Below are 27,171 nucleotides of genomic sequence, written 5' to 3'. Positions count from 1 at the left end.
AGGTCCCAACATTCATAGCTCGATCTCAAGATCACAGAACTCTGGCGGCAGACGCCTTAGTTCAGGATTGGTCGCAGTTTCAGCTTCCTTATGTGTTTCTTCCTCTGGCTCTGTTGCCCAGAGTGTTACGCAAGATAAGGGCCGACTGCCGCCGCGTCATCCTCGTCGCTCCAGACTGGCCGAGGAGGTCGTGGTACCCGGATCTGTGGCATCTCACGGTCGGCCAACCGTGGGCACTGCCAGACCGACCAGATTTGCTGTCTCAAGGGCCGTTTTTCCATCGGAATTCTGCGGCCCTGAACCTGACTGTGTGGCCATTGAGTCCTGGCTCCTAGCGTCTTCAGGATTATCTCAAGAGGTCATTGCCACTATGAGACAGGCTAGGAAACCAACGTCCGCCAAGATCTACCACAGGACGTGGAAAATATTCCTGTCGTGGTGCTCTGCTCAGGCGTTTTCTCCCTGGCCATTTGCCTTGCCCACTTTTCATCTCAATCAGGACATCTCCTTACCCTCGTTTTGTCCTCATCCAGTTCACCAATGTGAAAAGGATTTGCACTTGTTAGATCTGGTGAGAGCACTCAGACTCTACATTTCTCGTACGGCGCCCCTGCGCCGCTCCGATGCACTCTTTGTCCTTGTCGCTGGCCAGCGTAAAGGGACACAAGCTTCCAAATCAACCCTGGCTCGGTGGATCAAGGAACCAATTCTCGAAGCTTACCGTTCCTCGGGGCTTCCGGTTCCCTCAGGACTGAAGGCCCATTCTACCAGGGCCGTGGGAGCGTCCTGGGCCTTGCGACACCAGGCTACGGCTCAGCAGATGTGTCAGGCAGCTACCTGGTCGAGCCTGCACACTTTCACGAAACACTATCAGATGCATACCTATGCTTCGGCAGATGCCAGCCTAGGTAGGCGAGTCCTTCAGGCGGCAGTTGCCCACCTGTAGGCCGGAGCCGTTACGGCTCTATTATGAGGTATTATTTACCCACCCAGGGACTGCTTTTGGACGTCCCAATTGTCTGGGTCTCCCAATTAGGAGCGACAAAGAAGAAGGGAATTTTGTTTACTTACCGTAAATTCCTTTTCTTCTAGCTCCAATTGGGAGACCCAGCACCCGCCCCTGTTTTTGTATACACATGTTGTTCATGTTAAATGGTTTCAGTTCTCCGATATTCCTTCGGATTGAATTTACTTTAAACCAGTTTATAATTTTTTCCTCCTTCTGGCTTTTGCACCAAAACTGATGAGCCCGTAGCAGTACGGGGGGTGTATAGGCTGAAGGGGAGGGGCTTTACACTTTTAGTGTAATACTTTGTGTGGCCTCCGGAGGCATAGCTATACACCCAATTAAAAACTAAAGCAAAAAAACAATTGTCTGGGTCTCCCAATTGGAGCTAGAAGAAAAGGAATTTACGGTAAGTAAACAAAATTCCCTTCTTTTCAGTGTGTATATTGCACATTGTCAAAATTTACAACTTTTAGTAACATAGCGTGACTGCAGAAATATATGTTCAGCCTGGAATAACCCTTAACTGTTTTCTCAGTAATGTTTTTTTTTTTTTTTGTCCATTGGACATTTAGCTTAAAGGTTTTTTTAACATCCAATTCATTATTAGTATTATTTTTTAAAATAATCGTGCAGCAGGCTTTAAATAAACAGAATAAACCATAATGATGTCCCGGCTTCTCTTCTGTAACTGCCGATCTTTGCCCTTCCCATTTCTGTAAGTATGAACATTTGAGTGCTGCAACCCATCGCTGTCTGCAGTATTAATTAATGCAGCATTAATGTGGCCAGTGTTGGACTGCTGCTTCCACAAATTGGTAGGATATGATATAAAGTCTTGGTGCATCCTCTTGTTAGCCACTTATATACAGTAAGAGCCCCCACATAACCCCTTTTTCTCTGACGCCTCATTGGGGGATACAGGACCATGGGTGTTATGCTGCCTATCCATAGGAGGACACTAAGTAGATGCAAAAGCATAGCTCCTCCTCTGCAGTATACACCCCCTGGCCGGGCCAGGCAACCTCAGTTTTAGCTTAGTGTCTGTAGGAGGCACTTCCTTTCAAGGTTTGTTATTTTTTGAGGGCGACGGTTTTCCTTTGGGACCGATCTCCCACTACCATCAACGGGCGGGAACGTGGAGTGTCGCCTCCACGTACCCCCTCCTGCGACGCTGGATCCTGGGCTGGACGACGGGTTCCACAGACACCGATTTTCCAAAGCCGAGGGTAGAGGCCCGTACCCCTATAGCCCAATTCCTCAGCCCCTCTTTGCAGGCTCTGAGTTGAATATGGCACCGGTGTGACTGGACACAGCAAGCTGACTCTATTTTCACTGTCTGGACTGAAGCAGTGTTTAAGGTGAGATCCTCCCTGACTGGTTTCCCAGACAAAGGGAGAAAAGATGGTGCAGGGAAGGCTCCCAGGACATTTACAGTATTTATTATGAGAAAGTCCCTTGCTGAGTGCAAGGAAGAGAGCCCCAAGGATCCTGCGTACACAGTGTTAACTTTTCTCTAGCTTGCTGGCTGGAGGAGGGGGGGGAAGTCACTCCTGTTTGCAGAAAGTCCTGCAGATAATTTCCCGGTGGCAGGGGGAGGGCTCAGGGACTCACGCTGTTTATTTGCTCAGTTTATTTGCTCTTGCAGAAAAGCCGGCTGATAACCACCAGTGATAAGCTGTGTGCTGACTGGAGGGAGAGGGAGGAAAACTATCAGAAGCTCCCTTCCTGCCGTTTTTTACTACCCACAGCAGGGGGGGGGGGGCACACTGACTTCATCTTCGCGCTCTTTTAGCGCTAAGCCCCACCCTCCCCCGCGGCCGCGATAAGCACCCCTTCCCCCAGGAAAGCATGCAAAGATCTCCATAGAGCTTAATCCTTCCTGAGGACAGGGCCATCGGCTGATTCTGGTGAGGTGCTTGCTTCATTTGTAGCTCTGCTGAGCATTGCTCCCCCTCCTGGCATACTCCTATTAGGAACATGCAGAATTCTAAAGGCACTAAGAGTGCTAAGGCCCACATAGTTTATTATTCAGCCTGCACTGCCTGCCACGCTGAGCTACCACGTAAACACACCTCTTCTCTCTGTGAGTCCTGTGCCCCTATAGCCCCCAAGACCTCCCTGCCACCACTGGCAACCGTCAGCCCAGAGCCTAGGGCTCCCAGCCCACCGGAATGGGCACAGTTTCTGTCCCAATCCATGGAAAAACTGTCACAGAATCTGGTGCTGGCTATGCAATGTCGTCCTCCACACCCTTCTGGGTCCCTGGACGGAACGCAGTCTGAGGATACCCCTATGGAGGATCCTTCTGAGGTAATCCGGGCACATGCTTCACCGGTTACAGGGATCAGGAAAAGAGCACACGGCCGGGTGTCTTCAGCGGGCTCTCTCTCGGGAGCACACAGGGCAGGCTCTCCCACACGCTCCACGGCTTCTGAAGAGCTGGAGGAGGGAGAATGCTGTTTATACCAAGAGGATTCCTTGGTTTCAGCCTCCCCAGATATTCAAACTGCAATAGTCTCCCTTATAGCAGCAATCAACCAAACTCTGCATGTGGCGGATCCCCCATCCACTACCACTGACCATGCGGTCTCCTTTAAGAGGGCAAGGAAACCTCAAAAGGTTTTCGCTGATCACCCAGAGTTTCAGGATATCCTCACAAAGCAAAGGGAGAAGCCTGACAGGCGCTTCGGTAACCGAAAACTCATGGAGTCCCGGTACCCTTTTGCCTCACCTGCCCCTAAGGGCTGGGCCGATCCGCCCTCGGTCGACCCCCCCGGTCTCCCGCTTTACCACAAAGACGCTCCTGTCTTTACCCGATGGTTCCTCCATCAAGGACCCGACAGACAGACAGGTGGAGCACCTCGCCCGCTCTGCTTTTGAGGCTGCGGGTTCCTCCCTCTCACCCTCCTTTGCCCTGTGTGTGTCGCAAAGGCGATCTCGGTCTGGGCAGAATCCCTTAACACTTCGCTTGAGGAATCCCAGTTCACTCATTCCATCACAGAGGTAACAGCTCAAATTGCCGCTGCGGCGGAGTACCTCATGCAGGCCTCCATGGACGCTGCTACCTGCGCAGCGTTTGCCGCCTCAAATACCATAGCCATCCGTAGAGCTCTCTGGCTCCGACAATTGTGAGCGGACTCTGCCTCCAAGAAGTCTCTCACGGGCCTTCCCTTTTTTCCAGACCGATTGTTTGGCGAACGTCTGGACAAGCTCATTTCTGACGCCACGGGAGGAAAGAGTACCTCCCTCCCCCAGCTGAAGTCCAGGACGTCCTTCACCAAAGGTCCACAGTCCTCGTTCCTCTCCTTTCGGAACTCATTTGGTTGGTTGACATCCCGTGCTGTCCCCGCCACCAGCCGCGGACTACGCAGGGACCGACCGTCCTCAGCTCTCCCCGAAACCCACTTCGTCATGGCAGCCTAGACCGAAACAGTCCAGGACTAGGGAGACACGGCCACGACGTTTTCCCTCCTCATGACTCCTTCGGCGCCCTGGAAGACACACTCATTGTAGGAGGTCGACTGCGGCTCTTTCATCACATCTGGGCTGCCGCCTCAGACGACAAATGGGTGCGAGACCTTGTGTCTTCCGGTTACCACATAGAATTTCGGACCCGACCCCCGAGTCGGTTCTTTCTCTCAAACCCCCCAAAGACTTGAAAACGACGCAAAGCTTTTTTCTCAGCAATCCACTCGCTCCAAACAGCAGGAGTGATAATACCTGTCCCAGACGACGAGAAGTTCGGGGTTTTTTATTTCAACCTCTTTGTGGTCCCCAATAAGGATGGGTCAGTTCGACCCATCCTGGACCTCAAACACCTAAACAAACATGTGCACGTACGGAGATACCCATCACCCCAGATCACCAAAAGTTCCTCCGCTTCGCAATTCAGGACTCCCACTTTCAATTCGTAGCTCTACCCTTCGGCCTTGCCACCGCACCAAGGTTCTTCACCAAAGTCATGGCGGCCGCCATGAGCGTCCTTCACGCCAGGGGAGTAGTCGTTCTCCCTTACTTGGACGACCTCCTCATCAAGGCCCCCTCCTTCTGCGACTGCTCAACCAGCGTACAGATCACTGTGGACACCCTATCCCGCTTAGGGTGGCTAGTGAATCTGGACAAATCATCCCCGATCCCATCACGATCCATCACCTTCCTGGGCATGTCCCTGGACACCCGTCGGGGCTTGAGGACAAGGCGATCGCTCTTCAACGAGCGGTATGCTGCCTTCTACGTCCTCCGTCTCGCTCCATTCGATTCAGCATGTAGGTACTCGGCAGGATGGTGGCAGCTATAGAAGCAGTACCCTTTGCTCAACTGCACCTCTGCCCACTGCAGCTAGCCCTTCTAGTGGCCTGGGACAAGAGCCCCTTCTCCCTGGACAGACATCTTCACCTGACGCCTTCAGTCAGGTACGCACTCCGCTGGTGGCTTCTGTCCTCATCCCTATCGAAGGGGAGATCTTTTCTCCCAGTGAACTGGCTGGTCCTAACTTCGGACACCAGCCTCCTAGGCTGGGGAGCAGTGTACCGGCACCACACTGCTTAAGGACGTTGGATGCCCCAGGAATCTTTCCTAACCATAAACATCCTGGAACGCCGCACGATTTTCCTCACGCTCTGAGCGTTCTGCCCTCTGCTAGCGGGTCGTCAGATTCGAGTCCAATCGGACAATGTGACAGCTGTAGCCTATATCAATCGGCAGGGGGGCACCCGCAGCAAAGCGGCTTATCTCAAGGCCCACAAGATTCTCAGCTGGGCCGAATCGTCGGGATCAGTGATATCAGCGGTACACATACCGGGGGTAGAGAACTGAGCAGCAGACTTTCTAAGTTGCCAAGGCCTGGCCGCCGGAGAATGGTCTCTCCACCCAGATTTGTTTCTACACATATGCACTCGCTGGGGCACACTAGACGTGGACCTAATAGCCTCAAGGTTGAATGCAAAGGTACCCGCGTTCATAGCCAGGTCACGCGACCCGCAGTCCATCGGCGCGGATGCTCTAGTCTGCTCCTGGCACCAATTCCGCCTGCCTTACATATTTCCACCTCTACCCCTGCTGCCGCGGGTAATCAGGAAGATCAAGGCAGAGGGAGTCCCGGTGATACTGATAGCACCGGACTGGCCCAGGCCCGCCTGGTACGCCGAATTAGTACAAATGCTCACAGACGCACTGTGGCGCCTTCCAGACATCTCAGACTTACTGACCCAAGGGCCCATTTCCCATCAGAACTCCAGAGCCCTGAAGCTGATGGCATGGCCATTGAGACCTGGGTATTAACAAGAGTGGGATTCTCCCCCGCGGTTATTTCCACCATGATCAGCGCCCGAAAGCCTGCTTCATCCTGCATTTACCACCGTACGTGGAAAATCTTCCTTTCTTGGTGCAGGGAAACTAACGTCCAGCCTATGCCTCTGGCCATCCCTAGAATTCTCGACTTTCTACAGTCTGGCTTGCAAGCGGGGTTGGCTCTCAGTTCCCTTTAAAGGGCAGCTCTCAGCGCTCTCAATCTTCTACCAATGCCGCCTGGCTCAAAAACCGCAAGTCAAGACCTTCCTCCAGGGCGTTTCCCATCTAGTTTCCCCGTACAAACGGCCGCTGGAACCATGGGACCTCAACCTTGTTCTGGACGGTCTCCAGAGGTCTCCCTTTGAACCCCTCAAGGAATCCTCCCTTGCTCTTCTGTCCTGGAAGGTAACATTCCTGGTGGCAATTACGTCCATCAGACGGGTTTCGGAGCTAGCACCACTCTCTTGCCGCGAGCCTTTTCTGATCTTTCACCAGGACAAGGTGGTTCTGCGCCCCCTTCCGGATTTCCTTCGAAAGGTTCTTACCCCGTTTCATTTGAACGAGGACATTGTTCTGCCTTCCTTTTGTCCACACCCGGTTCATAGGGTGGAAAGGTCTCTGCAATCGTTAGACCTCGTCAGAGCTCTCAGATATTACATATCCTGGACAGCCCCCTTTAGGAAAACGGACTCTTTGTTCGTCATTCCTGAGGGGCCTAAGAAGGGACAGGCAGCTTCAAAGGCGACTCTGGCTCGCTGGATTCGCTCTGCGATCCAGGAAGTCTACCGCTTGCAACTCAAGCCCATTCCTAGTGGGCTGCGGGCTCATTCCACACGAGCAGTTGGCGCTTCGTGGGCCATTCGGCATCAGGCTTCAGTAGAACAGGTGTGTAAGGCTGCGACCTGGTCTAGCCTACATACGTTTTCAAAGCATTACAGAGTCCATACCCAGGGTTCAACTAAGGCAAATCTGGGTAGGAAAATTCTGCAAACGGCAGTAGAGCACCTCTCTCAGCAGGCGTTCCAGGCTGTCTGGGACTGGTTCCTAGTCCTTGGGTTGTGTTGTCTTCTTTTGTTTCCCACCCATGGACTGCTTTAGGACGTCCCATGGTCCTGTGTCCCCCAATGAGGCGTCAGAGAAAAACGGATTTTTGTGTACTCACCGTAAAATTGTTTTCTCTTAGCCATCATTGGGGGACACAGCACCCACCCTTTTGCCCTGTTGGGCCTTGGTTCTCTCAGTACCTGTTTTGGTTATGACTCTTCTTTTCTCATGTTCCTCTGTTGAGAAGTTTTTACTGTTTTTTTTCTCCTACTGCTTGTGTACTAAAACTGAGGTTGCCTGGCCCGGCCAGGGGTTGTATACTGCAGAGGAGGAGCTATGCTTTTGCATCTACTTAGTGTCCTCCTATGGATAGGCAGCATAACACCCATGGTCCTGTCCCCCCCCAATGATGGCTAAGAGAAAACGATTTTACGGTGAGTACACAAAAATCCGTTTACAATGTGAGCCCCCTAATAGCCCCTCAGTATACATTTAGCCCCCACATAGTGCCCTATATCCAGTATGAGCCTCCACAGTCTCCTAAATACAGTATGAGCCTGCACATAGCCTCCTAAATACAATCTGAGCCCCTACATAGCCTCCTATATACAGTGATCCTCCACATAACCCCCTATATACAGTGAGCCTCCAAAGTCTCCTAAATACAGTATGAGTCTGCACATAGTCCTACGTATAGCATGAGCCCTCATGTAACCTATATACGTTATGAGCCTCATATAGCTTGTATGTTATGAGCCCTCACACAGCCTTCTATATATATTTCTGAGCCCCCACATAGCCTTCTATATACGTTATGAGCTCTCATAGCCTCCTATATATATATTAGCCCCCACACAGCCTAATATATACGTTATGAGCCCTCATAGCCTCCTATATATATTTCTGAGCCCCCACATACCCTCCTATATACGTTATGAGCCCTCAGCCTATATATATTTCTGAGCTCCCACATAGCCTCCTATATATGTTATAAGCCCTCATAGTCTCCTATATATATTTGAGCCCCCACATAGTGTCCCATATACGTTATGAGCCCTCATAGCCACCAATATATATTTCTGAGCTCCCACATACCCTCCTATATACGTCATGAGTCCTCATAGCTTCTCTTTATATATTTCTGAGCCCCCACATAGCCTCCTATATACGTCATGAGTCCTCATAGCCTCCTATATATATTTCTGAGCCCCCACATAGCCTCCTATATACGTTATGAGCCCTCATAGCCTCCTATATATATTTCTGAGCCCCCACATAGCCTCCTATATACGTTATGAGCCCTCATAGCCTCCTATATATATTTCTGAGCTCCCACATAGCCTTTTATATATGTTATGAGCCCTCATAGCCTCCTATATATATTTCTGAGCCCCCACATAGCCCCTATATACATTATGAGCCCCCACACAGCCTTCTACATACATGAAAAAATTGTAAAAAAAAAAAAAAAAAACCACCACAAATTCTGTTGCCCCAGCTCTCTGCTTCGGCCTCCAGTTCACTGACGCTCTACACAGCACACGCGATGATGTGATGATGTCATTGCATCTGCTGTATCCTATGCTGATTGGTGGAAAATGGTGGCGGGGGAGGGCATAGTGCGGCACACACTGGAACAGCCCTCTTATAGGATGTAATTGATCAAGGTACCAATAACTAGCACAGACACCTTCACAGGGCTTGTGAAGTTCATACCTCAACAGGTCAAGCTTTTGCACTGTACAGTGTTAGGCAGATGGTTTTTCTGGTAGAAGTGTATTTTTCCTGGAGTCAGTGTGTTTTCACCCAGTTTGCTGTTCTTTAAACTGTTCCTGAAATTTCTAACGTCTCTATTTTGTTTGCACTGACAGGGACGGAGATTTCTCAGCTTTCTGTTTAGTTTGGATGTTAATTTTATTAAAATAATTCATGCAACCATCAAAGATCAGCTGCCGTGTTTTCCTAAGTAAGTTGTATTTTTTAATGTGGTTTCAACTTATGGCTCAATGTTTTGAATTCAGTTAGACATATTGCAATGGATTTTAATCAATCCTCCTGTTTCTACACACATGCTTATTTTGTAATCTGTTGTATAAAGATGCGCAACGTCTAGGCATTACAAGCAGCAACAACAGTGCCTTAAAATTATAATTTGTACAGATTGATTCCCATCCAGTCCAGCTATAACATTGGTATTCTGTGTCACACGCGCCTCTTCTTTTGATTGGCAACATATTGCAACGTCAAATGGGCATTATGTCGCAACGATGACTTTATTCCAGGCTGCTTAATCCAAAAAGGAAGCAGGGGATGCTCTCGGTTTCAAGGAGGTTCTTAGGGCTCCTGTCCAGTGAGCATGGATCATTCATATGGCTGCTGGCCCTTTCCTGCAAATCGATTTGCATCAACTCAAGTTAAAGGGATGTCCTCCACCTTGTTACACTGACAGAATCCAGTCCTAGAATATCAATAGGCCAAGTGCCTGTGAGCATGTGCAGTAGGAAGCTCTGCTGCTGTGTCCTGGAGATAACAATTTATACCATGTACAGTCGCAGTGTGAGCAGCATCCCTGGTTTCTTCAGTATTAGACAGATAGGCAGGACAGCAGTGTGAGCAGTCTCATCTTACCTCAGCATCCCTGATTTCTTCAGTATTAGGCCCGTTTCACACGTCAGTGAAAAACACTGACGTTCTTCACTGACGTGTAAAACTCGCACATGTCCCTCCGTGTTCCGTGATTCACGGCACACGTGGGTTGTCAATGTGCAATTCGTGATCCCGTGATTACTCACCTGCCTTCGCTCCTGCTGTCCATGGTGCTGAAGTCCTCTTCTCTGCAGCGTCCGCCCACCGCTCTCAGCACCTACTTACTGGTCGGCAGTTCCTGCTTTCATGAATATTCATGAGCCAGGCAGAAGCTGCTGAGTGCGGAGGCTCCAGAGCGAATCGCAGGCAAGGTAAGTTGAACATTTTTAATATTTAATATGTCTGTGATTTTCTTGTACGTGTTTCACTGATCACACACGGATCACACCATAGTGTGGTCAGTGATTCTGGTACGTATAAAAAAAAAAAAGCACAAACGTACCAGAATCACTGACGTGTGAAGGGGGCCTTAGACAGACAGGCAGGACAGCAGTGTGAGCAGTCTCATCTTACCTCAGCATCCCTGGTTTCTCCAGTGTTAGATCAGGAAGGACAGCAGTGTGAGCAGCCTCTTCTTACCTTGACATATTTGGTATCTCCACTATTAGACCATGTAGCCAAGGTGGACAGCAGTGTGATTATAACAAATTACTATCTTTGTTATATTTTGTAATGACTGCATCTTTATATTTGTCTTACGCTAGGTCAGTGATGAACCACATTGCAGAGATATACTTCAGAGCTTGGGCAAAAGGATCTGGTGATATTTTAACGGTAATTTTGTTTATATTTAATTTCTACCTTACCATAAATACTTCACATCGGTGGATGTGGTGTGTAAATGGGGGAGTTCAATATAATTATATTAGTTTATTCCCTTAAGGTTCAGGCAGTTTTTCATTTTTGCTCTTTTGTTTCACCCCCGACACCATCCATTTTACTATGTGATGTACTGGAAATGTGAAAAAATTCTAAGTGTGCTGAAATTGCAAATAAAATGTAATTCCTGGCAACATGATTACCAGACTTGCATATTTTTTTATTTTTATAAGTGGTGGAAAAAAATAAAGAAATTCATAAAACAAAAAACACTTGTGATGCTAATTTTTGGAGACCCGTAATGCTTCCATTCGTTAGTCTGTGGAGCTGTGTGAGGGTTTTCTTTTCTTGCACGTCTACTTGATTTTTTTTTTCTATTGATGCCAGTTTGGAGTGCATACAACATTTTGACAGCTTCTTAGTGCGTGTTTTTTTTTTTTTTTTTGTGCTGTTGCAGGGACCATTAAAAAAAAAAAAAAAGTTTTGCAGTTTCATTTTTTTTCCTTCTTTTTTTTTTTTTTTTTTTTTTCCCCCTTCACACCCTTATCAGGTTATTTAATTTTATTTTCTTCAGCGCTCTATTGGGAGACCCAGACGATTGGGGTATAGCTACTGCCCTCCGGAGGCCACACAAAGCACTACACTAAAAAGTGCAAGGCCCCTCCCCTTCTGGCTATACCCCCCCGTGGTATCACGGGTTCTCCAGTTTTCAAGCTTTGTGCGAAGGAGGTCAGACATCCACGCATGGCTCCACAGATTTTAGTCAGCAGTAGCTGCTGACTATTTCGGATGGAAGAAAAGAGGGCCCATATAGGGCCCCCAGCATGCTCCCTTCTCACCCGTGGATGGTGTTGTAAGGTTGAGGTACCTATTGCTGGTACAGGGGCTGGAGCCCCACATGCTGTTTTCCTTCCACATCCCCTTGTAGGGCTCTGTGGAAGTGGGATCCTGCCGGCCTCTAAGCTCTGACGCCGGGCTCCATCCACAGACCCATAGCACCTGATGGATACGGAGCAGGAGTACAATCAGGGACATGGCCCTGCATCATACAGGTACTCTGTGTCCCCGGCAGGCACAGACACACTCCGGGCTGGCTGGGTGTTGTAGTGCGCCGGGGACCGTAACGATTGAGTTGGTGTTCCTGCAGTTTACTGGGGGACTTTTGTGTTGTGGGAACGCAGCGCCGACCCCCACTGGACCGGCGGCGCTGCTGTGACTTGTAGTGCGCCGGGGACACGCCGACCGCGCTTTTACGGCGGCGGCGATTATAAATCCAGTCCCCGGCTTTTGCGGCCTAGCTCCGCTTCGTTCCCGCCCCCACCCTGTCAATCAGGGTAGGGGAGAGACGCTGTTTCGCAGCAGCGACGAGGGCTGGAGCCTGATTTACATGCTCCAGCCCTCTCACTAGGCACAGAGGGAAGCAGGCTTCCCGCTCTTAGTCAGGAACGCCCAGGGCCCGCCCTCCTCCCTCTCCTAGGACGCCGGCAGCCATTACATGCAGTCTGGCTAGAGGAAGGACACAAGGCTCTGGGAGACCTGGACTAGGGGGCTTTTGGAGACCACACACCCGCTCTTAAGCGGGCGGTAAGCGGCATTTCAGCTGGCCCCTCTAGTGCCTCAGTGTGCATTGGTGTACTGTGTCACCAGATATTTATATTTATTTATTTCTTGCACTGTGAGGTCGCTTCCTGGCTGGATACCCCAGATCGCTCTGAGGAGGCAGCAACATGTCATCCACAAAACGCAAGGCTGCCAAGGCTAGGGCTGTGTACACTGCGTGTGCTGCATGTGGGGCTGCTCTACCAGCAGGTTCCAAAGACCCCCATTGTGTGCAATGCTCAGATCCGGTGCTGCTTCGCCAGCCGGAGTCCGGAGGGGTAGTGACCCAGGCTGAGACGCTTGTAAGTCCTGCCCCGGTGTCAGGGACAGACTTTGCAGTTTTTGCTGATGGAATGTCTGTGACTATGGCAAAAATCCTTGAAACTTTGCAATCCATGACTGGGGCTCAGTCTATGGACACGGCGAGGTCTCTGTCCTCTAATCCCCCTCAGTTGGAATTAATCCAGACTGCAAGGGGGTCCCCGGCTTCCCAGGCTGAGTATTATGACTCAGATGATAGCCCCAGCCACCCTAAGCGAGCTCGCTGGGAAAGACCCTCAACGTCATCACACTGCTCAGGGTCTCAGCGCAATCAGTCGCCCTGTGATGCGTCTGAAGAGAGTGATCAGGAGTCTTATCCTGGAACCCCTCTCAATCTGGATACCCCGGATGGGGACGCCATGGTAAACGAGCTTATCTCAGCCATCAATAGACTGTTGGATATTTCTCCCCCAGCTCCTTCTGCAGAGGAGGCGGCTGCAGAGCAGGAGAAGTTTCGTTTCCTCTATCCCAAGCGTAAATTGAGTGCTTTCTTGGATCACTCTGACTTCAGAGAGTCAATCCAGAAACACGACGCTCATCCAGAAAGGCGTTTCTCTAAACGTTCTAAGGATACACGTTTTCCTTTCCCCCCTGATGTGGTCAAGCGCTGGACCCAGTGTCCAAAAGTAGACCCCCCGATTTCCAAACTTGCAGCTAGATCCATAGTTGCAGTGGAGGATGGCGCTTCACTTAAGGATGCCAATGACAGACAGATGGACCTTTGGTTAAAATCTGTCTATGAAGCTATCGGCGCGTCGTTTGCTCCAGCATTCGCAGCCGTATGGGCACTCCAAGCTATTTCAGCTGGTTTAGCAAAAGTGGATGCTATCATACATCCAGCGGTGCCGCAAGTGGCGTCCCTTACCTCGCAGATGTCTGCGTTTGCGTCTTACGCTATCAATGCGGTCCTAGAATCTACCAGCCGCACCTCAATGGCGTCCGCCAATTCGGTAGTTTTGCGCAGAGCCTTGTGGTTAAAGGACTGGAAAGCAGATGCTGGTTCCAAAAAATGTTTAACCAGCTTGCCTTTATCTAGAGATAGACTGTTTGGCGAGCCATTGGCTGACATCATTAAACAGTCCAAGGGTAAAGACTCTTCCTTACCCCAGCCCAGATCAAGCAAACCTCAGCAGAAAAAATGGCAGCAGAGGTTTCAGTCCTTTCGAGGTTCGGGCAAGACACAATTCTCCTCGTCCAAAGGGACTCAGAGGACGCAAAGAGTCTCAGATTCCTGGCGGGCTCACGCACGCCCCAAGAAAGCAAATGGAGGAACCGCTTCCAAAGCGGCTACCTCATGACTTCCAGCCCCCCCCCCTCCGCATCTCCGGTCGGGGGCAGGCTCTCCCGCTTTTCCGACATTTGGATGTCACAGGTCAAAGACCGGTGGGTGACAAACATTTTGTCTCGCGGGTACAGAATCGAGTTCAGTTCTCGTCCTCCAGCTCGGTTCTTCAGAACCTCCCCACATCCAGACCGAGCAGATGCCCTGCTGCAGGCGGTGGACTCCCTAAGAGCGGAAGGAGTAGTGGTTCCTGTACCGCCTCAGGAACAAGGGCGAGGGTTTTACTCCAATCTCTTTGTGGTTCCAAAAAAGGACGGCTCGTTCCGTCCTGTTCTGGATCTAAAGCTGCTCAACAAACATGTGCACGCCAGACGGTTCCGGATGGAAACCCTCCGCTCTGTCGTTGCCTCAATGTCTCAAGGAGACTTCCTTGCCTCAATAGACATCAAAGATGCTTATCTCCACGTGCCAATTGCTACAGAACATCAACGTTTTCTACGTTTTGTGATAGGAAACGACCATCTTCAGTTCGTAGCTCTGCCATTCGGTCTGGCGACAGCCCCCCGGGTCTTCACCAAGGTCATGGCGGCGGTGGTAGCAGTCTTGCACTCTCAGGGACACTCGGTGATCCCTTACCTAGACGATCTACTTGTCAAGGCACCCTCTCAAGAGGCATGCCAACTCAGTCTACATGCTACGCTGGAGACTCTACAGACGTTCGGATGGATCATCAACTTTCCAAAGTCGAATCTGTCACCGTCACAGTCGCTAACGTATCTTGGCATGGAGTTTCATACTCGAGCAGCGAGAGTGAAGCTTCCGCTGAACAAGCAGCGGTCCCTACAGACAGGGGTGCAATCCCTCCTTCAAGGCCAGTCGCACCCCTTACGGCGCCTCATGCACTTCCTCGGGAAGATGGTGGCAGCCATGGAAGCAGTTCCCTTTGCGCAGTTTCATCTGCGCCCACTTCAATGGGACATTCTCCGCCAATGGGACGGGAAGTCAACGTCCCTGGACAGGAAAGTCTCTCTTTCCCAGACGGCCAAGGACTCTCTACAATGGTGGCTCCTTCCCACCTCATTGTCTCAGGGAAGATCCTTCCTGCCCCCATCCTGGGCAGTGGTCACGACAGATGCGAGTCTGTCAGGGTGGGGAGCAGTGTTTCTCCACCACAGGGCCCAGGGGACGTGGACTCCGCAGGAGTCCACCCTTCAGATCAATGTTCTGGAAATCAGGGCAGTGTATCTTGCCCTACTGGCCTTCCAACAGTGGCTGGAAGGAAAGCAGATCCGAATCCAGTCGGACAACTCCACAGCGGGGGCATACATCAACCACCAAGGAGGGACGCGCAGTCGGCAAGCATTCCAAGAAGTCCGGCGCATTCTAATGTGGGTGGAGGACACAGCATCCACCATATCCGCGGTTCACATCCCAGGCGTAGAAAATTGGGAAGCAGACTTCCTCAGTCGCCAGGGCATGGACGCAGGGGAGTGGTCCCTTCACCCGGACGTGTTTCAGGAAATCTGTCGCCGATGGGGAGTGCCGGACGCCGACCTAATGGCGTCCCGGCACAACAACAAGGTCCCGGCATTCATGGCGAGGTCGCGCGATCAAAGAGCTCTGGCGGCAGACGCATTAGTTCAAGATTGGTCGCAGTTCCGGCTCCCATACGTCTTCCCACCTCTGGCACTCTTGCCCAGAGTGTTACGCAAGATCAGATCCGATTGCAGCCGCGTCATACTCGTCGCCCCAGACTGGCCGAGGAGATCGTGGTATCCGGATCTGTGGCATCTCACGGTCGGTCGACCGTGGTCACTGCCAGACCGACCAGACTTACTGTCCCAAGGGCCGTTTTTCCATCAGAATTCTGCGGCCCTGAACCTGACTGTGTGGCCATTGAGTCCTGGATCCTAGCGTCCGCAGGATTATCTCAAGGAGTCGTAGCCACAATGAGACAAGCTAGGAAGTCAACGTCTGCTAAGATCTACCACAGAACGTGGAAGATTTTCTTATCCTGGTGCTCTGCACAGAGAGTATCCCCTTGGCCATTTGCATTGCCCACCTTTCTTTCCTTCCTGCAATCGGGGTTGGAAAAGGGCTTGTCGCTCAGCTCCCTTAAAGGGCAAGTCTCGGCACTATCTGTGTTTTTTCAGAAGCGTTTAGCACGTCTTCCTAAGGTGCGCACGTTCCTACAGGGGGTCTGTCATATTGTGCCCCCGTACAAGCGGCCGTTAGATCCATGGGATCTGAACAGAGTACTAGTTGCTCTGCAAAAGCCGCCCTTCGAGCCTCTAAAGGACGTTTCCTTTTCTCGCCTGTCACAGAATGTGGCGTTTCTTGTTGCGATCACATCGCTTCGGCGAGTGTCTGAGCTGGCAGCTCTGTCATCCAAGGCTCCCTTCCTGGTGTTCCACCAGGACAAGGTAGTGCTGCGCCCCATTCCGGAGTTTCTCCCTAAGGTCGTATCCTCGTTTCATCTTAATCAGGATATATCCTTGCCTTCCTTTTGTCCTCAGCCGGTTCACCGGTATGAGAAAGACTTACGTTTGCTAGATCTGGTGAGAGCACTCAGAATCTATATTTCTCGCACGGCGCCTATCCGCCGTTCAGATGCACTTTTTGTCCTTGTCGCTGGCCAGCGCAAGGGGTCGCAGGCTTCTAAAGCCACCCTGGCTCGATGGATCAAAGAACCAATTCTGGAAGCCTACCGTTCTGCTGGGCTTCCGGTTCCTTCAGGGCTGAAAGCCCACTCAACCAGAGCTGTGGGTGCGTCCTGGGCTTTGCGACACCAGGCTTCGGCTCAACAGGTGTGCCAGGCAGCTACCTGGTCGAGTCTGCACACTTTCACCAAACATTATCAGGTGCATACCTATGCTTCGGCGGATGCCAGCTTAGGTAGAAGAGTCCTGCAGGCGGCAGTTGCCTCCCCGTAGGGGAGGGCTGTCTTGCAGCTCTAACATGAGGTATCTCTTTACCCACCCAGGGACAGCTTTTGGACGTCCCAATCGTCTGGGTCTCCCAATAGAGCGCTGAAGAAGAAGGGAATTTTGTTACTTACCGTAAATTCCTTTTCTTCTAGCTCTTATTGGGAGACCCAGCACCCGCCCTGTTGTCCTTCGGGATTTTTTTGTTGTTTGCGGGTACACATGTTGTTCATGTTGAACGGTTTTTCAGTTCTCCGACGTTATTCGGAGTTAATTTGTTTAAACCAGTTATTGGCTTCCTCCTTCTTGCTTTGGCACTAAAACTGGAGAACCCGTGATACCACGGGGGGGTATAGCCAGAAGGGGAGGGGCCTTGCACTTTTTAGTGTAGTGCTTTGTGTGGCCTCCGGAGGGCAGTAGCTATACCCCAATCGTCTGGGTCTCCCAATAAGAGCTAGAAGAAAAGGAATTTACGGTAAGTAACAAAATTCCCTTCATTTCATAGACTGGGCTTTAGGCTTCAATATCTTTGCACGTGATTACTTTTCCCTGCGGCACTAATAGCATAATTTTTTACCCCCCCACTATAGACAATTGAACATGTGTGTATCCAGGACCTGATGCACCATGGTGTTCATTTGCCCAAGAAATCTCCGGTGCACCCCAAAGTGAGAATGGTAAGAGCCAATGTATTTCTGTTAACAGCGATGTTGTACAGTTCAGCATCTGTGCGGTGCAATTACACTTCGAACAGCACCCGCCATATCAATGCTATAACCATTATCACATTGCATAACTGGAAGTGATGAGCTGGCCGCAAGCAAGTTATCATGCTACTTTTGGGGTTTAGAATTACTGTAGTGAAACTTCTTTAAAGGGGATCTATCAGCAGTGTTTTTCTATGTAAGCTGAAGCCCGCATGCTGCAAGGGTTAACACAGAATGTTCATTTGTGCCTGTTTTGTCACAGTCCATCTATTGTTTAGCATCAGGACCCTTATCCTTAAATGACCTGCCTGGCAGTCCGACACACTCCCTTACTGTGATTGACACCTCACTGTCAGTGTACAATTTCTATTGAGAGCCTGGTGTGAGCGGGGACAGCCCTCTGGACTCTGCTACTTGGCTAAAACTTAATGAAAAGCAAGTCAAAACAACTTCTTGCAAAAATATCAAAAGTGTTTATTACATAGTTCAGTTACAAGAAGTGACATACAAAAACAAGAATTAGAGAAACGCATAACAATTATCAGGCTTTTGAGGAGTGTCACTGATGGCAAATCAAATAGGGCCAACACACCACATATGGCAAGAGTATATATGAATGAACAGATACTAAGTAGTTAAATAAACCCAGTATGGATACAATTAGGTTACTGAAATATATATAAAATATATATAAATTTATATTTCAGTATTTCTCTTATGTGAATACTAGTTTAGGGTGTAGTCATTATAATTGTTTGATATGGTGCCATATTCTGCCCTAAAGGCCCCGTTACACACAATGACATCGCTAACGAGATATCACTGGGGGTCACGGAATTTGTGACGCACATCAGGCCTCGTTAGCGACGTCGTTGCGTGTGACACTTACAAGCGACCGCTAAGGATCCCAAATACTCATCAAATCGTTGATTGTTGACACGTCGTTCATTTTCAAAATATCGTTGCTCGTTCTGGACGCAGGTTGTTTGTCGTTCCTGAGGCAGCACACATCGCTACGTGTGACACCCCAGGAACGCTGAACAACAACGTTCCTGCGTCCTCTGGCAACGAGGTGGGAGTGACGTTAATGCTGTTGCTCTCTGCCCCTCCGCTTCTATAGGCGGGCCGCTGTGTGACGCCATACGAACCGCCCCCTTAGAAAAGAGGTTGTTCGGGGGCCACAGCGACGTCACTAGGAAGGTATGTTCATGTGACGCGCACTGCCGATATTGTTTGCCATGGGCAGCAATTTGCCCGTGACGCACAAACGACGGGGGCGGGTGCAATCGCTAGTAACATCGCAGCGTGTAAAGCGGCCTTAACTCATGTAATCAATCGCTAAAACTTAAGATTGTGTAAGAACAGCTGCAGCCAGTAATCTAAGTAATACATCGTTGTATTCAGAATCTATTTGCCTACATTATGCTGCTCTCAGATGAGGTAGCAAAAACCTGGTGACAGATTTCCATTGTTACATAAAGTACAATAAAGCTTCTGTCAGTGTAACAAGGTGGAGGACATTCCTTTAAGTGGAGTTGATGCAAATCGATTTGCAGGAAAGGGGCAGCAGCCATATGAATAATCCATGGCCACTGGACAGGAGCCCTAAGAACCTCCTTGTAACAGACAGCATCCCCTGATTCCTTTCTGGAGCTGTGATTACTCATTTTTCTACAATCAAGCATCCAATCTGCCAACTAAAGCTATGCTTACACTCAGCATCCTTGTGCCAGTACAGCACTGGCTTTACTTTTATATATGAAAATCCTGCTGGTTCGCTCAATTAAAAGCAGTGCCTCAACCACAAGAAGAGTCTTTGTAATATTTTTTGTTACAGCCTTTACTATATGGGTTAACTAATGTTATAGGACAGAGAAAATAGCCATTGGGGCCTTCAGAAAGCCCCTATGATCGTGTCACGTGGGGCCGATGGTAGCCACTACACATGTCAGTGATAGATAGCATTTAAATGGTTTAAACAGTAGTGATGTAAACTTGCTTCTCTCACTTTAGTTACAGCAGGATGGCGGCTGTTTACCACCGCTGGCATCTCTTGGGTAAGGTGTGAGCCCGCTCCATACTTTGGCACCCGACATGTCATACCAGTAAGGCATATGGCAGGAAGGGGTTTATTACAGTAGTGTATATTGATTTGTGAGTGCCTCGGCGTGCCTTTTTAGTAAATTCTACACAGACCTGATTCAAGTAGGCTCTATTGATATTTTGCATTTTATTTCTTCAGATTCTCACCTATTTTCACCGCCAAAAGCTGCGTCAAGGAGTACAGGAGATGCTGAATAGGCTGTACCAGCCCATCCTATGGAGAGGGTTAAAGGTGAAGTCGAATTCATTTTTGTTTATTGTTTTAAAGTTTGGTGAAACAAAGTACAGAACAATGCAGCATTGGCCATGGGGGTGGATGTGACATTATGCCCCAGCCCACTATATTTTACATCAGATTTTAAGCAAGGTACAGAGATGACCGCAGCCATCGTCGCCTCCTAATCGTTATGTGCAATTTCCCCACTTTTGACTATTCTGCCGATGAGGAGGACGTTGGTCACTGTATATATCCAGAGGGTGAGTGGTGGCCCTGAATGTTCACAGCTTTCTGCTTTCACTTTTATGGGAATGGCAGAAATAGCCAGGCATGTTTGCAGCCTTCTCACTAGATGAAACAAGGGTCGGGTATCCCCTGTTCTGGAGCCAGGTGGTGGTGGACAAAGAGTAGCTATAAATGGTACATTCTCTAAATGGGCTATAGTCAGCAGTGGGGTGCCGCCGGGATCTGTGCTAGGACCAATTCTTTTTCTTAATGACCTTGTGGATGGAATTGATAGTAAAGTATCAGTCTTTGCTGATGACACCAAACTATGTAGGATATTAAAAACTGACCTTGATAGTACAATATTACAAAAAGATCTGGATAAGATGTCAGAATGGGCAGATACTTGGCAAATGAGATTTAATGTTGATAAATGTAAAGTAATGCACCTAGGACGGAGTAATCCTATAACTGCGTATACATTAAATGGAAGTAAACTCAGGACTACAGAACAGGAGAAGGACTTGGGGATTCTGATTACAAATAAGCTGAGCAGCAGCACTCAATGTCAAGCAGCAGCTGCAAAAGCAAACAAGATTTTAGGGTGTATAAAAAGAAAGAGCGATTAGATCCCGTGATCCCAACGTACTGTTACCCCTCTATAAATCACTTGTAAGGCCACATCTGGAATATGGGATCCAGTTTTGGGCTCCACATTTTAAAAAGGACATTCAGAAGTTAGAGTCAGTTCAAAGGCGGCAGCTAGACTACAACAAGGAATGGAGGCCGCCCGTATGATGAGAGGTTGAAAAAGTTAGATATGTTTAGCTTAGAAAAAAGACGTCTCAGAGGAGATCTCATTTATATGTATAAATACATGTGTGGTCAATATAAAGGACTGGCACATGACTTATTTCTTCCAAAGACAATACTAAGGACCAGGGGGCACTCACTGCGAGTGGAAGAAAAGCGATTCCGACAGCTAAATAGGAAAGGGTTCTTTACAGTTAGAGCGGTCAGACTGTGGAATACACTACCACAAGAGGTAGTAATGGCAGATACTATAACAGCTTTTAAAAAAGGGCTGGATGATTTCCTCAGTACACAACATTGTTGGTTATAAATGACTTAGGGACAAAATATATAATTGGTGGAGGAAGGTTGAACTAGATGGACCTAGGTCTTTTTTCAACCTAAGTAACTATGTCCCAGAAAGAGGATCCGCATCTGTACCACATTTATGGCATATCGCATTAGCAATATCCAGATGCACCTTACTTCTGTTGCAAAGTTCCACATATATTTCAGATAAAATCGCAGTGGAGCCCATTCAATAGCACCTAATTTGCATTTGCTTTACTTCCTTTTAAAAGCCATGCAGCAAATTGCTTAATTAGAAACAAAGGATTAGGACGAATAATGAGACCATAGTTGAAACGAAATGTCACATACTACTCCCCATAACCAAAATTTGCTGAACCAAGCGAAAAACTAGGGGCACAAAGTAGTGGGGCACCTTCTACTACGCGGTAGAATCAACATGGCTGAGTATAATCGAACAGACATCTAAGATCATGGGATTTTATTTTTTACCTGGGATGGAGCCACTACTGTAGTCTAAAAGTAGTTTCTGATCTCCTTTGCCAGGAGCGCAGCGCTTATGGGCACTATTCTATGTAGCTTGTAAGCACTGCTCTAAATCTTGCTGGATCTGACCAGCTTCAGTGCCCTGCTGTAAAGACAAAACTGCCTGTGCTTGTGTGTCGCCCAGGGAATGGAGTACTCTGTCCCGGGCAGTGTATAACTGGGGAATGTCACTTTGGTGGCCGTTGCCCGATTCGGTGCCCTGGGTGGTTTTCAATGGGGAGTATTTAAAGGGGAGATTAAAGTCATTTGTGTGACGCCACCTGCGGGTTGCGGTTAAGATGGTGCAACCGTCACTGCTGAGTTCATTATCCGCCAGGGCTAGTGGTAATGGCAGCTGTGGTGGTAAGCCCTCCGCAGGTAGGGCTTAGCCTGGTAGATGTATGATGGAGTATTAAGGGAGACCACACGTTGGGTTGTAGTTAAGTCTCTACTCACTCCGGACCCTTGGGCGGCTGGTCCCTGTATTTCCAGTGCCAGTTGATGACTCGATTGCTCTGTCCCTGGCACTCTGTGGGGTTGGGTCCCCGTAGCGTGGAGCGTTTGGGGCCCGACTGTCCCTTTTTTGGTGGCAGTCTCCTTGTCCGTATGGCGGCCAGTGTGGACCCTGTAGGGCCGGTCTGTGTCCCGAACCCTGATCCTTGCTTTACTGCTGGTGCCCCCGGATTTGTGGGTCAGTGAGCTCCGTGAAGGTCCCCTCACTGTGCAGGTATTTGCCAGGCCGTATGAAACTGTCACCTGACCTAGGGCCCTGTGCCTCGTGCGTGCTCTGGTGCCAGCGGTACTCGGGTTTACCTTCCCTGGCAACCAATTTCCTGTGCCCCCTGGGTCACCGTTACACGACCCACCTCTAGGCACGTCTTTCCACTTTCACTCACTACTACATTCTGTCTGCTGTCCCCTCCCACCAGGTTGTCTAGTCCCCTGGTTTGGCTCCACGCTCTAGGTGGCCATTACCTTGTGTCCGACTAGCCAATTACCCCTGGTGTGGAGAGGTAACTGGGATTTTGGTGTGTCTAGGTGTTGGTGGCACTGGTGTTCCAGGTCCCTGGGGGTAGGTCCTGCATCCCCATGAGGATGCAGTTCCCTGAGTGTCTCAGGGGCGCTACACTCGCAGCATTACAGAATGCACAGTTTGGGCCAGTGGTGCCTCCTTGCCGCTTATCCAAGCTGTCAATCAATCAGGACTGCACTACCCTTGGCAAGTATGACGCTGGGAGCTAGCCGTGTGCTCCTAAAATCAGCGTTGAGACAACCTCTTTTAAATGATTTCAATTTAGTTTGAGGAACATTATGTATAGTGTAAGACGTTTATGCGTGAGCCACTCCTTTTCAGTTTGTGTTGTATGTTTTCCATATTTTATTTTATTTTTTACTTTTATCATGAATTATTAATACAATTTGTTGCATCTTGGAAACAGGCTAGAAATGCACTTGTTCGAAACAATGCTGCATTGTTATTTGTGGAAGCCTTTCCTCTGCGGGATCATAATATGAACCATGAAGAACTGGATAACATGATACAGAAGCAGTTTGAAGAACTCTTTGTAAGTTTCTCAACTTTTCTTAAACTGATTGAGTTAGGTTTATGGAATGAAAAAGATGATATAAATCTTCATTTTGCTATTTACAGAACCTTTTAGAAGATCCGGCGCCCAATGTCCGGACTACTGGAGTTTTTGGGGTCTGTAAAATTTCTGCTAAATATTGGGAGATGATTCCACCATTAATCTTGGCAGACTTTATGAAGAAAATACTTGGCGATCTTGCTGCTGATATTAGCTCTGCTGACGTACGTGCCTCGGTTTTTAAGGTAAGCGTTAGCATTTTCTGTGCTCTTGTTAAAAAAAACAAAGACTAATGGGAGTAGTGTTCTGCTTTGGCTAGGTCTATGAGCGCTCCATCACTTTTAGTACATCTCACCATTCTGCAAACAAAATTGTTTCCGGTGTACTCCATATGCTCCGGGTATTGGTCGGGTACAGCTTTTCCTCCTTGTTATGGGTACGAGGATGGCGCTGGTGAGGTCATGCAATGCCGCTCCTAAAATCTCGCGATTGTGCATTTAGCTCACCGGCGTGAGCGAGGGCAGCTATGTTTTCTGCTCTGCCCGCAATATGGCAGAGCGAACTGCACCTGCGCGAGCAGACCTAACTGCACAGGCGCAAGATTTGAAAATGCGACAAGGAGGATGACGGAGGGCGTCATCCCGTCAATCAAGGAAGGAGGACGGCGATCAGCGGCAGGAGGGGGATAAAGGAGCATAAAATGAGCCCGCCCATCTGGCCAAGACAGGTAATTAGCATACGTGGCGGCCAAGTTTTATAACGTTATTTTTGGGGTCTGGAACAGGAGTCAGGGCCAAGGTGCACCTTCGTAGAATGCAGCCCATGAGCTGCAGAAGGGGATACTTTTAGTTTAGTAGGGAAAAATCTGGTGACAGGTTCCCTTTAAAAGGAATCTGTCAGGTGCAATATGCACCCATAGTCATGAGCAGTTCTGGGTGTATATTGCTAATCCCTGCCTAACTGTCCCTGTATACACTAGCATAGATAAAGAGATCTTTAGAAAAAGTACTTCTAAAGATTCTTTTTAATATGCTAAAGAGGCCAGCGACTAGTCGTAAGGGTGTTGCTTCCCTTGGCTAGTCGGCCCCCTTAGCATGTAAGCATGCCCCTGTGGGCGTGCTAACATACTAATGAATGTGTAGTGTCACAGGTATGGTCGATCTCACTGCTCTCTGCTGACACCATGCACGACGCTCGATTTCTTCTCAGTGCGCATGATCAGAAGTCCCGGACTTCCAGTCGTGCGCACTATGAAGCCAGGTGTACTTATCCCGGCTTCAAACTGGTGTAGCGCGCATGACCGGAAGTCCGGGGATGTTATGATTGTGCGCATTGAGCCGAAAACCAGTGGTGGCAGCAGAGGTGAGAGCATGCTACGGGGGCCGACTAGCCAAGGGAACAAACGCCCTTGTGACTAGTCCCTGCGTTCATTAGCATATCATATTGGATCTTTAGAAATACTTTTTCTAAAGATCCCTTTATCTATGCTACTAGATGCAAGGACATTTAGGCAGGGATTAGCAATATGTAGCAAGAACTGCTCGTGGATCTGGGTGCAGCATATTGTTCACCTTCTCTGTCATCAGAACTGTCTGTTTCATGAATCTACATGGGTTGTACCACACAACTTATCCACAAGGGAGACAGAAACTATTATCACAGATATTGATGATTATTAGACAGTTCAGCCCCCAGACTTTATACTCTTAATACATTACATTAGCTTGTTTAGGAGAATTTAAAGGGGAAGATAACCATCAGGCAGAAATGGTACTGTCAGGTCCAGAAACACTATTTACCAACAGATATGAGTTTAAAATCCCGTCTGCTCACTTATCTTGGGCAAACGACCACAGGGAGGAGATTTATCCTTCCTGTAGTTAAGTTGCTCTCTTCCAGTCATAAGGTCGGTTATGGGAGCTGTAACTATACTGTGATACCTTGATTGACCGCCTCCTCTGCTGTGTGTGTGTGTGTAGAGCTGGCTGTCAATCAAAGTCTTGAGGAATGACTACAATCGCTGCTCACAGTACAGCTTGCAGTGAATGTAACCACTCCCTGTATATACCCCTGATGAATGGAAGTGAACACTTACAGGGAGAATATTACTGTACTTCATTTTTTCCCTGTAGCAACAGGATTTTAACATTACAGTGGAACCTTGGTTAACGAGAACAATCCGTTCTGGGAGTGTGCTGGTTAACCAAGTTACTTGTTCAGCAAAGCAAGATTTCCCATAGGAAATCATTGCAATGCAGACGATTAGTTTAACAACTTGCTAAATGTCCCATCCTGGTCCCCTATTGTGCCATTCCACACATAGTCAAAAACACACACACACACACACACACACACGTATTATGCTCACCTTACGTTCCGTTCCATCGCCGGTCTCCTGGGACTTGTTGTTCACCAGTACGGGCTGAATATCGGGTAACCATGACGACGAGGGAGGAACGTCCGCTGCCAGAGTGCTGACGTCAAAGGCAGGAGGCGCTTGCCTCTGATTGGCCAGCGCGCTGCCTTTTAGTAGTGGTGACAGGGGAACTTCCTGGCTCGTCGCGCAGCCTGCCGATACACAGCCTGGAACGGCGAACTACAGGACCCAGGAGGCTGGCGATAGAACGGAAGGTACACATATTATGCTCACCTTACCTCCGTTCCATCGCCGGCCTCCTGAGTCCTGTAGTTCGCCGCGAGGATTCCTCCCTCGTCGCGATGCACCGGCGAACTACAAGAACCATGAGGCCGGCGATGGAAGGTAAGGTGAGCATAATACTGTATGTGTGTTTGTGCGTGCTTGTGTGTGTTTGTGTGGACTGCAAGAGTGGGTTAGAGCGCGGTGGATGTACGGAACCGGAAGTGTGTGCAGTGAGTATTTTGCTCGTACAGCAAAGCTTTCTCGTAAACAGAGTTACAAATTTACAGAAAGCTTTGCTTGTTAAGCGAAATTCTCGTTAAGTGGGTTACTCGTTAAGCGAGGTTCCACTGTATATATTACAGATGAGCCTCATATCTGCAGTTCTAGATATGACAGTTTCTTATTTAATAACATGTAACATAATCTTTGGAACGGTTTTTAAAGTCTTACATGTACATGATTAGCTTTTTCCTTTTTGCACACAGTGCCTGCTCTATATTTTGGACAACAAGTTGAGTCATCCTTTATTAGAACAGATGCTGCCATTACTGCAAAACAGTCTCCACGATACTTCGGAGAAGGTCCGCGTGGCTTTTGTTGAAATGCTGCTAAAGATAAAAGCTGTTCGAGCCACTAAGGTATTGCATTATTAACTATATGTGGTTCCTTAACGTACTGTAGCCTTTCGTCTGCTCACACATAATGCAAAGTTTTTGGGACAAAACCACAAAATGAGTGATAGATGAGTGACGTTGGGTTATCCGGCCAGCGCTTGCGCAGAATGCTGGAGGCAGAGGGGAAAGCGCGGGCACGAGATTATGGGCGGGCACATGCTGATGACAATCACAGCGCCGCCCATAATCTCATGCATGCGCAACACATCACCAGCGGTCACACTCTGCACACAGTGCATAGTCCCGGTACAGTCGCACGGCGTATGCGCGGGACCACGGGCGCACTGGGCGGCGTCCTGAGGTATGAAATGGAGCGTTGGGGGACGGCGTAAATCGGCAGGAGGGACAGTAACTGACACCAGACAGCCCGCCCCCATGGATAATTTAGAAGATTTGCATACCAAAAGGTACAACTTTATAAAGTATTTAATTTGGTCTAAAAGGGGGCACAAAAACTAT

General features: G+C 48.9%; 1 protein-coding gene across 2 annotated transcripts in view; it reads left to right on the top strand.

Annotated features, from left to right (window-relative positions):
• Positions 1–27,171, top strand: part of NCAPG2 (non-SMC condensin II complex subunit G2) — a 265,879-nt gene that overhangs the window by 110,877 nt on the left and 127,831 nt on the right. The window contains exons 7-13 of one of the 2 annotated variants that reach the window (XM_075315452.1): positions 9,214–9,308; positions 10,693–10,762; positions 17,524–17,610; positions 19,883–19,975; positions 23,251–23,376; positions 23,463–23,642; positions 26,524–26,676. In XM_075315452.1, coding sequence (XP_075171567.1) covers positions 9,214–9,308; positions 10,693–10,762; positions 17,524–17,610; positions 19,883–19,975; positions 23,251–23,376; positions 23,463–23,642; positions 26,524–26,676 — 804 coding nt within the window. The remainder of the gene's footprint in view (positions 1–9,213; positions 9,309–10,692; positions 10,763–17,523; positions 17,611–19,882; positions 19,976–23,250; positions 23,377–23,462; positions 23,643–26,523; positions 26,677–27,171) is intronic. The other variant, XM_075315453.1, reaches the window with a different exon arrangement.

The sequence above is a fragment of the Anomaloglossus baeobatrachus genome, chromosome 6, assembly GCF_048569485.1.
Source record: "Anomaloglossus baeobatrachus isolate aAnoBae1 chromosome 6, aAnoBae1.hap1, whole genome shotgun sequence".
In the NCBI taxonomy this organism is placed as follows: domain Eukaryota; kingdom Metazoa; phylum Chordata; class Amphibia; order Anura; family Aromobatidae; genus Anomaloglossus; species Anomaloglossus baeobatrachus.
Note: the sequence above shows the minus strand (reverse complement) of the source record. Positions and strands in the feature narration are given on the sequence as shown.